The sequence below is a fragment of the Myotis lucifugus genome, unplaced genomic scaffold (assembly GCF_000147115.1).
Source record: "Myotis lucifugus unplaced genomic scaffold, Myoluc2.0 scaffold_1454, whole genome shotgun sequence".
Classification (NCBI taxonomy): Eukaryota; Metazoa; Chordata; class Mammalia; order Chiroptera; family Vespertilionidae; genus Myotis; species Myotis lucifugus.
The window spans coordinates 26,310-37,413 of record NW_005872502.1 but is presented as its reverse complement, the minus strand read 5'-3'; the positions used below and the strand labels follow the sequence as shown (position 1 = coordinate 37,413).

Below are 11,104 nucleotides of genomic sequence, written 5' to 3'. Positions count from 1 at the left end.
GCGGCTGATGATCTGGACAGGCCGAAGAGACTTAGGACGATCTCTGATGGTCTTCCTCCTCCTCCTGCTCTCCTCAGGTGAGGGGGGTCCCAGCGGAGGAGCTGGGGTTGGAGCCATGTTGGCTCAAAGGGGTCGTACTTCTGCTCCGGTGCAGGCGGCGGGGAGTAGGCCTCATCGGTGGGGTGGAAGGGGTCATAGATGTCAAACCGAGGGGCAGGCTGGGCTGGGGGGGCTGGCGGTGGTGGTGGGGGAGGGGGGGAGGGGGAAGATGATGAGGGGGAAGGAGAAGGTGAGGAGGACGCAGAGGAGGGGGCAGGAGGTGGGGCAGGGCCCCCGTCTCCAGTCCCCAAGGTGAGGAGGTGGCGGGCACGGGTGGGTTGAGAAGAATGAGACTGAGGAGAAACTGCAAAGGAACGGGGAGACAGAGCTGTGGTCAGGTGCAGTCCCGCCTCCCTGTCCCCCCCAGGGAGGGGCTGCAGGGGAGCCAGCAGCCATCCATGCCCTCCCCCGCCCTCAGCACTCCCGCACCTACAGGTACTGCCCCAGTGCTTCGCTGTGTCAGCTCACAGGATGTTCCTAACGACTCTACACCAGATACTGTGAATCGAGGGTCCCAGGGGGAAACTGAGGCACAGAGAGCTGCGGTAGCTTCCCCAAGGACGCACAGCGGGGCTGAGTCAGGGTGCAAACTTGGTCAGTGCGGTCCCCCAGCCTGCCCGCCCTCCTGAGATGGACACTGGCCCGCAAACCAAGACCACCTTGACCACTGAGGGCAGGAATGTTACTGCAGAGTGTGCGGGCTTGGGCGGGAGAGCTGGATTCAAACCTCAGACCGCCCGCACGGCCAGGCTCAGGCCTGCTGAGCCGGCTGCCTCTGCGGGAGGTGATCCCATTTTACAGAGAATGGGAGCCTGAAAAGGCCACGCTCCCTCTGCAGAGCCGGGAAGGGGCGGAGCCAGGGAGCCCTGGCTGCCTGAGTCTCCACTCCAGACCCTTCACTGTGCAACGACCCCACTCAAGGGGCTACATCTGCTCAGGACGTGGAGACAACACCCGCCCGTGACGGGACGGCCATCATACTTTCCCACGTCACCTCGTCCACACCCCTGAAACCCTGCCTCCAAGCACAGGTCTCAGTGCCAAGTCCTACACCAGGACTTAGACACACATCAGAGTCCACAGGCCCGTCAGCCACATGTAACTGCAAGGACGCCAGCGCGTCACGCGGAAGCACAGGGGTGAGGGCAGCTCTGGAGCCATCTCCCGATCTGGATCCCAGGCGCCAGCCCTCCCTCATGACCTGACGGTGGGCAAGTCACTCAACCGCTGTCTGTTTCCTCAGCTATAAAGCAGGGTTCGTGCATTCATTCAATACTTTTATCTATCACCTCTTTGTGCCTGGTGCTGACTGGGGTACCAGGAATAGAAAGAGGAACAAAACAGACAAAAATCACTGCCTTCGAAGAGCTCACATTCGTGGGGAGAGAAACATCAACATGCCAAGCGTAGTCTGCCAGCTGCTGAGGGCTCTGGAGGAAAATGAAGCAGGGCCCTAGCCGGTTTGGCTCAGTGGATCGAGTGTCGGCCTGCAGACTGAAGGGTCCCGGTTCAATTCCCCTCAAGAGCACATGTCCTGGTTGCAGGCTCAATCCCTAGTAGGGGGCCTGCAGGAGGCAGCCAATCAATGATTCTCTCTCATCATTGAGGTTTCTATCTCCCTCTCCCTCCCTTTCTGAAATCAATAAAAATAAAAAAAGAATAAAACCCTGCAATAATAAAAATTATTAAAACAAAACAAAACCCTGCAATAAATCAAGTGACAATACCTAAATATATCCAAAATGATAGATTTAAAAAAAAAAAAAAAGTCTAGACAGAGTGGTCTGGGAGCACAGGCATCTCCTCCTTGATGTAGTTTTTATATAGGATTGGAAATAAGGGTGAGTTTTCTTTTCTTTTTCCTAAGTTCTTAGTATTTTCCAAATGAAGACCAAAAGAACACTTGGAATAAGGAAATAAAACATAACCCCTGAAGACAAACAACTACTAGGTTCTCTACACATCTATTTTACTGAAGGCCCAGGACCCACCATCTGTTTTTGTAAATAAAGTTTTATTGGAACACAGTCCCACTCATTTGTTTACTTATCCTCCATGGCTTCTAATTTTAACAGAAATGAAATTTCTTCTGTGGGCCCCTAAGAGTGTGTTGGGTCCTAGGCACCATGTCCCGAGCCTAACAGACAAGTCAAATTGCAGCTGTAAAAAAAGGAGAAGGAGCCCTAACTGGTTTGGCTCAGTGGATAGAGCGTCGGCCTGCGGACTGAAAGGTCCCAGGTTCGATTCCGGTCAAGGGCATGTACCTTGGTTGCGGGCACATCCCCAGTGGGAGATGTGCAGGAGGCAGCTGATCGATGTTTCTCTCTCATCGGTGTTTCTAACTTTCTATCTCTCTCCCTTCCTCTCTGTAAAAAATCAATAAAATATATTTTTTTTAAAAAAGGACAAGGAAACCGTGAACCGGCTCCGAGGGTCACTGAGCCACAGTGGCTCGCAGCTGACCTCCTGCTAGCCCTCCCTCTTCCTGTCCTCTCTACCCCTCCCCAAACATGTAGGCACATGCAAAAGGGAAGTCTAACCCAGGTCTCTTCGGGGTCCAGGGTCCAGCAGCAGCATCACCAGGGTTAGAAATGCAAAATCCCGAGCCCTACCCCAGACCTGCCGAATCAGAAACCCGAGAGCGGACCCGGCGACCTGTGCATCAAGAAGTCCTCCTGGTGCCCGGCCGGCGTGGCTCAGTGGCTGAGCATTAACCTATGAACCAGTCAGGGCACATGCCCAGGCTGTGGGCTCCATCCCCAGTGTGGGGCGTGCAGGAAGCAGCTGATCAATGATTCTCTTCATCATTGATGTTTCTATCTATCTCTCTCTCCCTTCCTCTCTAAAATCAATAAAAATATATTTAAAAAAAAACACCCTGGTGATTCCGATGCCTTCTCCTGTTTGAGAACCTGTGCTCATCCGTGGTGCTGGGGGCAGACTTTCACGTGGGTGGGTGTGCATCACAGACGTCAACAACTTGGGCCTTACACTCGGACACATCTGGGCTTGGGGCTCAGGACCACCCCTAAACCACTGGCTGTGCCACCCTGAACAAGTGACTTCCCTCTCTCAGCCTCTTCTCTGGAAGGCGGAGATGCTAAGAGTGTCCCCTCCTGGGGAGACAAGACCCCATGCAGGTACACTGACAGGTAGGACCCTGGAGCAGTTTCTACTTGAGGGATATCTGTAGGCACTGCGGCCTTAACTCCAGTGTAACAGGGGGAACGAACACGAAAATAAAGATTCTGTCTATATGACACAATCATCATGACTGTTTCCGGCGCACACAAAGCCAAGGCCGGCCGCCTGCCCAGCTCTGCCCTGGCCACACATACCCGTTTTGCCCGTCCTCCAGGCCCTGAGACGAGGCAGCAGGCTGGGCACCGGCAGCGGGATCGGATCCCTGTCCCCGATGCGGACCTCAGCCACCAGCTCCAGCATGTCCTCGCTTCTGCAGGACAGAAGGAGCGAGTGAGCCTCAGGGGTGCTCCCAGCTCGCACGCCAAGGCCTCTCCCACTCCAGCTCCCCAACTACTCACTCGCCAGGCTGCAGGTCCAGGTGGCTGGGAACCCAGGTGTCTGGGGGATCCAGGACGCTCACCAACCCTGCCAGGAAGCTGTCTGCGGCCATGTCCAACACCTGGGGTAGGGAGGCTCCACCCTGACCCTGATCCCGTGAGGACCACAAATCCCATCTCCCCAGCCCCTCACCTCTCAAGAACCCAGACAACTGAGACCCCCAAGAAAACAAATGGATTCAACCAATTCCCTCATGCTGACGGCCCCCAAGGCCTGACCCCCATACTCTCCAACACGGCCCCTGATCAGCACCCCAGACCCAGGAGGCTGGACCCCCACCCCCACCTCCCCATCTCAGGGATCCAGGCCCGGGGCCTGATCGTCCTGCCCCCTCCTTACTCACAGCAGCCGTGTCAGTTCCCCCTGACTCCTGGGAACGGGACTCTGACCGGGGGCTCCGGCAGCGCCTCCATCGAAGGCCGTGACACCTAGAGCCATCTGGAGAGAGAGACGCATGGGGACTGGGGACAGAGGACTAGTTGCAGAGGCTTCGGGGGGCAGAGGAAAGAGAAGCCCGCCCTCCTTCTTGCCAGGGAAGCCAGCTCCTGCCTGCTCTCCCAACCTCCACCTACCACTTCCCCAACACCCTCCTGAGACTCCAGCTCTCACCCATTCGGCCTCCCAGCTGCCCTCAGGATAGAGCCCAGACAAGGCAGCTCGGCTCTGACCTGGTCCCCATGGGCTTCTATTGCCTCCCCTCCCACCCCTGCCCACCTGCCCCTAAGAAACACAGATCAGCCCTGCAGCCCATCCCTGTGCTATGCGCCTGCTGTTGCCTCTTCGGGCTTTCTTCCTCACCGGACAACTCTAATAGGCCACCCCCTCCAGGAAGCCCTCCTGGACAGGTCCCTCCATTAGCTCAGCTGGACCTCCTGCCCGCTGGGGTCCCACAGGCTACCTCTGTGCCGTGACTGCCTCCCTTCCACCAGCCTGGGAACCCCTCCACGGCAGCCTCCTCTTCAGCTCCTCCGCCAGCACAGGGGCGGCCCCCAGGAGACCCCGGAGAAGCCGTGAAGGAAATTGGGGTAAAGAATGCAGGGATGGGGCAGGGAGCTTCAGAGGAACTAGAACCCCCCGTACCTTTATCATTCGCCAGGTCCCCCTGCAGGGAAGTTCCCACCGCCTGCTGAATGGCCCGCTGAAGAAAAGATGGGAGGTGGAGAGGTGGAGAGAAAGGGCGGCGGTCAGGGGGCTCGTGCAAATGGTCACGAGCTCTGCTCCGGGGAGACAGGCATTCTGGACACCCTACAACCAGACTCAAACCCTTCAGAGGAGCCAAGCGTCTAGGCCCCCAGCCCCTCCGCCCTCTGGGGACCCCCGAGTCCATACCAGACTCTCAGCCCCTCCCCCCTGTGGCCCCAGGTGGTTCAGGCCTCACCAGAATAAAGGCAGTCGGAGAAAGCGTGGGGTCTCTGTCTGGCGGGCCGTCGCCCCTGTCCTCGCCCGACTCCTCCGTCTTCCCTCGAGACTCATCTTCTTCCTCCATGGTCACCTGAGGGTTGAGGGATGAGAGTGTGGAGTGCAGGCCAGCGGGGCCGGGCGGGGGTGTGAGGTGTGTGTGTGAGATGTGTGTGCAGGCACAGGGACAAAAGCAGAGAATGGTCACGAGGACCTCAAGGGCCTCCAACGTTTTCCCACAGTCAGTGTCCTCTTCAGCATCCCTCCTCTCCCCCACCTCATCCCAGTCCTTGGGGGGCACCAGGTCCAGGGCAGACCCCAGAGGCAGTAGAGCCATTCCCTTCCCTCGTCTGGATTTCAGCTGCCTCCTGTCGAGGGGAGGCCTTCCCCGTCTCCGATGTCAACACCCCGCTCCGCAGACTCCACAGCTTCTGCCACAGCCCAACCTAAGACCTCCTGGCCCAGCCTCCTGGGATCCAACCCAACGCCAAGAATTCTCTCTGCTGAGCTGTGCCTTCAGATAGTGCGCTCCACAGTCCCATGCCTGCGCCATTCCTAAAATGAGGCGCCTCCAACACGACGCAACTTCCTAAAGCATCACCCATTTTCCTTGACGGTGAGGGACCCAAACTATTTACGTATCTAAGATGGAACGGTGACAGTGTGATTTGCCACACCTGTGTGCCGCTTTTGAAATGAGAACACTAACCTTAGAAGGGCCCGCTGCCCACCAGACACCCCCCGGGGACATGGCCTCTGGCCTGAATGCCCACCGCATGAAAGCATGGCTGCGGCCTTCGCGATGTCACAGAAATTCTTAGATTATACAGAAGCTGAGAGGTCACCCTTCAGATGCGGTTGTCTTAGTGAGGGCTTCAGAAAATAGGAGCATTTCAGCTGCAGGCTTCCCTCCAGCTGACAAACCCGCTTCTCTGCAACAATACCCAGTCTCAAAGTTCCTAGAAAGCTTCCAACCCCTAACCCCGCACTCAGGGTGCTTATCTGTATATGGCGCAATCAGCGTGTCTACCTCAGAGAACAGCGGTGAGAACTGAAAAGAGCCGCTTCTCCCACAGACTTAGCTCAATCCAGTGCTCAGCACAGGGTAACAATAATTATCATCTTTTTTTTTTTTTTAAATATTTTATTGATTTTTCACAGAGAGGAAGGGAGAAGGACAGAGAGTCAGAAACATCGATGAGAGAGAAACATCGATCAGCTGCCTCCTGCACACCCCCTACTGGAGATGTGCCTGCAACCAAGGTACATGCCCTTGACCGGAATCGAACCCGGGACCCTTCAGTCCACAGGCCGACGCTCTATCCACTGAGCCAAACCGGTTTCGGCTATCATCTTTATTATTAGCCTTGAGGGGCCAGGCTTCCCCCACACCCCCTTTCTCCACTGCCTACCTGCAAAGACCTCTGTCCTGGTCTCCCTCCTACCAGATTTTCAAGCTTTTAAAAAATATTATTTTTTTATTGATTTCAGAGAGGGGGAGAGAGAAAGAGGGAAACATCAATGATGAGAATCATTGAGAGAAACATCAATGATGGGAGAGAATCATTGATCAGCTGCCTCCTGCACACCCCACATTGGGGATCCAGCCCGCAACCCGGGCATGTGCCCTGACCAGGAGTTGAACCCTGACCTCCTGGTTCATAGGTCAACGCTCAATCACTGAGCCATGGAAGGCTGGGCAATTTTTCACGCTTTCTGAAAGCTCCCCCATGCCGCCTCCCACCTCTCTAAAGGCTCCTTCCCTAATTCCCCATTGACACCCGCCCAGGTAAGGCCCTAAGGACAGTTCCCAGCCCTGGAGCTTCCCTCCAGCACCTCCAGGGGGAAGCACAAGTTTCAGTGATTCACAGAACAGAAGCTTAATCAAGATCTGCAGGCTACAGACAGACACACTGATCCCCAAACCCTCCGTATGAAGACACTCCCTTGCCCATGCAGGCATGCCCCAAGCTGTGAAGACACACATGCCAGTGGCTCCTTTACATTTTTTTTTTTTTACTTGAAAAGGCTCTGCAGACATTGCTACGTCCCTCTAGATCAGTGAGTGATTCCCACCGATAGCCGTATAAGTGCTGCACAAACAGCTGATCACAGAAAGTAAATCAGTAGAACACAGTAGAAAATCCTTCACGTTGCAAGTACTAAGTGGAAATACCAACGGGACGTGGGTATATGGTTAAATATATATGTCAGTAGGTACTGGGGGTCTCAATGAAAAATGTATTTCTTACTGTAGATCAAGGTCAAGAGAGTTTGAGAAGCGCTGCACCGGATGGCTAGGGGATCGATCCTAGGGACTGCTCCACACCCATGTGGACCAATGCTCACTCCAGAGCCCCAAGGCAATGCAGACTTTGAAGACATTTTTTTTTCCATTTGAATTACCTTCTAAAGTGCAAGCACATTTGAGTTCCGCATATTTTCCAATAATCTCCTTTGTCTTATTCTCCATCTGATTATCTGGCCCAAAAGGCATTCGAATTTGCTCCGGGCATAGAGGCTGCACCCCGGCAGGCAACACTCAAAGCCACCGAGCGGGTCCCAGGTCCTTCTAACTGCCCCCCAGCCTCCTGTCACTCCGATCAGCCGCTCCCCAGACGCTGGAGACCCATCCAGGCCTCTCAGCACGTCTCAGTATTGGCCTCCCTCCCCTGGGGGGCACATCCCACCCCTAAATGACTTCCTAACCCGGGATCCGTTCCGGCAGGCCCGCTAAATGGCCCCGGACCCGGGTAGGTGAGTGGCATCCTCGGGTCAGCCCATGTAGACACTTCGCAGCCCCGATGGCCATACCCCAGAGCCACAGATGGCTCTGCAGACAGTCCTCGGCTCTTGCAAACCTCCCTCACCTCTGGGACATGTCTCAAGATCTCAAGATGGCCCCAGAACCCTCCGAACAGACCCTAGCCTCCGGCCAGCCCATCAAGACGATCCACAGTGCCTACAGACAAGACCCATGGTGGAGGGCAGGCGCCGGCCTCGGCCCAGGCCCGGTGGACGTCCCCAGTTCTCACGGGGACGCCCCGTAGATGCCCTCGGCACCCACAGACGCGTCCCGGGGCCTTGCGAAGGCCCCCCGTTCGGCGCCAGGCTCCGCCTCCGCTGCCGGACCGGAGGCCGCCCCGCTAAGTCCTCCGGGCCCCGCGGCGTGTAGGGAGGACCGCAGGACGACTAGCGACCCGACTCCGCCCCGCCCACCCCGATAGGCCCGAGCCCCGCGGCCCGGACCACCGCCGCCATCTTACCCCGCCGCTCGGGCTGCGGCTCCGGCCCCGGCGCGGGGCGGGGCGGGCTGGGGAGGTTCGCGAGCAGAGGAGGAGAGGGGGCGGGGTTAAAACGCCGCCGAGCTTGCCGGGACTTCAAGTACCGTGCACGGTGCCGTGAAGGCTGGTGGGAAGGCTCCGGACTCAGTTTCCCAACAGTCAACGGGGCGCCTGGGCAGGGGTGCGCGCGACGCACGCCGGGAGGCGTAGTCCGCGCGTCGCTTCCGTCACGCGGGGGACAGCAAGGAGGTGAGAGGTGAAGTGGGCGGGGTTGCGGTAGCCCGCGATGTAGCCCCACAATGCCTTGCGCGCGCGGAAAGAGCTGAGGAGCAGGAAGTGACCTAAAGAGCATTTAGCCCGATAGATGCAAGGGAATTGTAGTTCGGAGTGTGCAGTAGGAAAAAAAAAAAAATTGGATTGACTGCAAATTGCCCCGCCCACATTCTGGGGAGCCCAGAATCTCGATCCCCTCTAGTCCCCTCTAAATTTAGAACCCAGAAGGCCGGCCCTACAGCCTCCTTATTTAGGATAGTAAAGTCCAAATTCCTATTCCTCTCACTCGGCAGAGGATTTCGGGTTCCCATTTCCCTCCTCCCTGCGACTCAGGAGTCCGAGCCTTCCTCCTTCCTGAGATCCAGGAGTTGGGCCCTCGGACCATTCCTGGTCTCAAGCTCGTACCTTACACGAACACGGGTTCTGGTTCCCCACCTCAATTCCCTCGGGATCAAGAATTCCGGATCCCCAGCCCCTCCAACTCCTGGACCCAAGTCTGGCTGGGCCCTCAGCTTCCTCCTTTACGGGACATGGATAGTCCTCATAATAAGGACCCCCAGATCCCTCCTCCCCGGGATACAGGAATGCAGACCTCGAGCCCCATTCTCTCCTAGGGACCCAGGAGTCTGGGCCGTCAGCTTCCTCCAAAGACCCAGACTTCCTGGCTATAGGCCCTTCATGACCCAGGCGTCCCGGCCTGGGCGAGCTGGCTCATGGATTAGGAATGCAGTGATCTCACGGCCCCTCCCTGTCCCGTTACTGGGCTGTCCTCCCTCCAGGGCCCCAACTCCCCTCCCAGTCTGTCTTCCGCTTGGTTGGGACAGCGGGAACCGGAAGCCTGGGTCCCTTAGCGGGCGGAGACTACGACATCCAGCCCGGACGCCCGGGTCGGGAGTCTGGCCAGGATCCCAGGGCGGGGGTGGAGCTTCCCCCCAGGACCTGCTCCTTCCCTGGAGCGCGCCTATATACGGCCGCGCGGGAGCCGGCCAGCCCCGCCTACTAGAACAAGGCCCTGGGGAGGTGCCCTGAGAAGCGGCCTCACGGAGCTCCTTATTTGCATAGCCCCGCCCAGAACGATCTTTCCTACCCGTGTGCCCAAAGAATGAGATTTCATTAGCATAGCCCCGCCCCCAGACGGCCCTCCAGCCCAGAGCGCGTGGCGCCGCTCCCTGGGAGCGCAGGTCTCTGTCTCTCATTAGCATATCCCCGCCCCTCTAGGAATTCCCCTCCACGGGGAACGTCGTTCCTCAATCCCTATTAGCATAGCTCCGCCTTTTACCTAGCCTTACCTCCCCCTTAAGTGTACCGAGACTGTGTCATTTTCGCAGGAACTCATGATTATGCAGTAGGCTTATTAGCATGCCCCGCCCCCTAGGCCCCGCCCGGTTCCCCCCAGGCTGTAGCGGCGGCGGCGGCAGCGGAGGCGACATGAGCAGCGGGGCGGCGTCCGCGACGGGGCGGGGGCGGCCCCGGGGCGGGGGGCCGGGACCCGGGGACCCCCCACCCAGCGAGACACACAAGCTGGTGGTCGTGGGCGGCGGCGGCGTGGGCAAGAGTGCGCTGACCATCCAGTTCATCCAGGTAGTGGGGACCTCACTCGGGGGGTGCCCTCGGGACCCAGAACATAGTCCTTGGGGGGGAATCCCTGAGACCCCGATCTTCTCTTGATCCATCACTGAGACCCTCTTATGAGGCCCTCTAATCTTAAAAATCCCCCTGAGAATGTGACCCTGAGCCCCCCGGGACTGCCACCCTCTTACCTGAGGGACCTTCCTTCTCTACTCACGTCCTCCCCCAGGGCCCAGGACCCCCCTTCGCTGTTGACCTGACCCTGAGCACCTCCTGGGAGCACGTTAAATCCATAAGTCGCCCCATCCAGATCCTAAGCCCTTTCCTGTGCCCCCACCCTTGTAGATGCCACTTCCCCTCACCCTGAGCCCCATCTCCCCCAAATCCCAGACCTCAGCTTCCCCTCTGAGAGCCAGAGCCTAACTGGGAGAACGCTTGTGTCCAAAGCCCTTGAGATGCCCCCAGTCTGGATGCTTAGCCCTTTCAGGCACCTCCCCCAGAATCTAGAAATTATGCCCAAACTTTGCCCCCGATTCCCACCTGGGACCACCCAGTTCTAAGAGAGGTGCCCTCAGACCCAAGAGAGTTCTAAAAGGTCCTGTGCCCCTTGGTCATTCCAGAGAACGCTAAGACCCCAAATCCTGGGGCTCCCCCACCCCGCGAGACCCAGACCTCCCTCCTCCCCCTAAGGAAAACCAACCACTCCTCTTGAATTTTCCACTCAGACTCCCCGAGCCTCTCTCAGAAACCCTGGCTACCCTGCCCCAAATTAGTCTCCATGGAAGAAGCCCCCCAGATTCTTGACACCCCCAGAAATAGTAGCTACTCCTGAGGAGTGTCTCTGACCCCATAAATGCATGTCAGGGTCCCTACGACTCTAGACACGCACTTTCTGTTCT

At 57.6% G+C, this 11,104-nt stretch overlaps 2 protein-coding genes across 2 annotated transcripts in view; one reads left to right on the top strand and one right to left on the bottom strand.

Annotated features, from left to right (window-relative positions):
- SCAF1 (SR-related CTD associated factor 1) overlaps positions 1–9,928 on the bottom strand; it is a 16,479-nt gene extending 6,551 nt beyond the window's left edge. Inside the window, 8 exon segments of the mRNA XM_014449831.2 lie at positions 39–115; positions 117–403; positions 3,438–3,553; positions 3,642–3,742; positions 4,025–4,119; positions 4,762–4,819; positions 5,060–5,173; positions 9,229–9,928. Coding sequence (XP_014305317.2) covers positions 39–115; positions 117–403; positions 3,438–3,553; positions 3,642–3,742; positions 4,025–4,119; positions 4,762–4,819; positions 5,060–5,173; positions 9,229–9,240 — 860 coding nt within the window. The 5' untranslated portion in view covers positions 9,241–9,928.
- A 121-nt stretch (positions 9,929–10,049) lies between these two features.
- The window catches only part of RRAS (RAS related), a 4,142-nt gene continuing 3,087 nt past the window's right edge, over positions 10,050–11,104 (top strand). Inside the window, exon 1 of the mRNA XM_023748501.1 lies at positions 10,050–10,303. Coding sequence (XP_023604269.1) covers positions 10,065–10,303 — 239 coding nt within the window. The 5' untranslated portion in view covers positions 10,050–10,064. The remainder of the gene's footprint in view (positions 10,304–11,104) is intronic.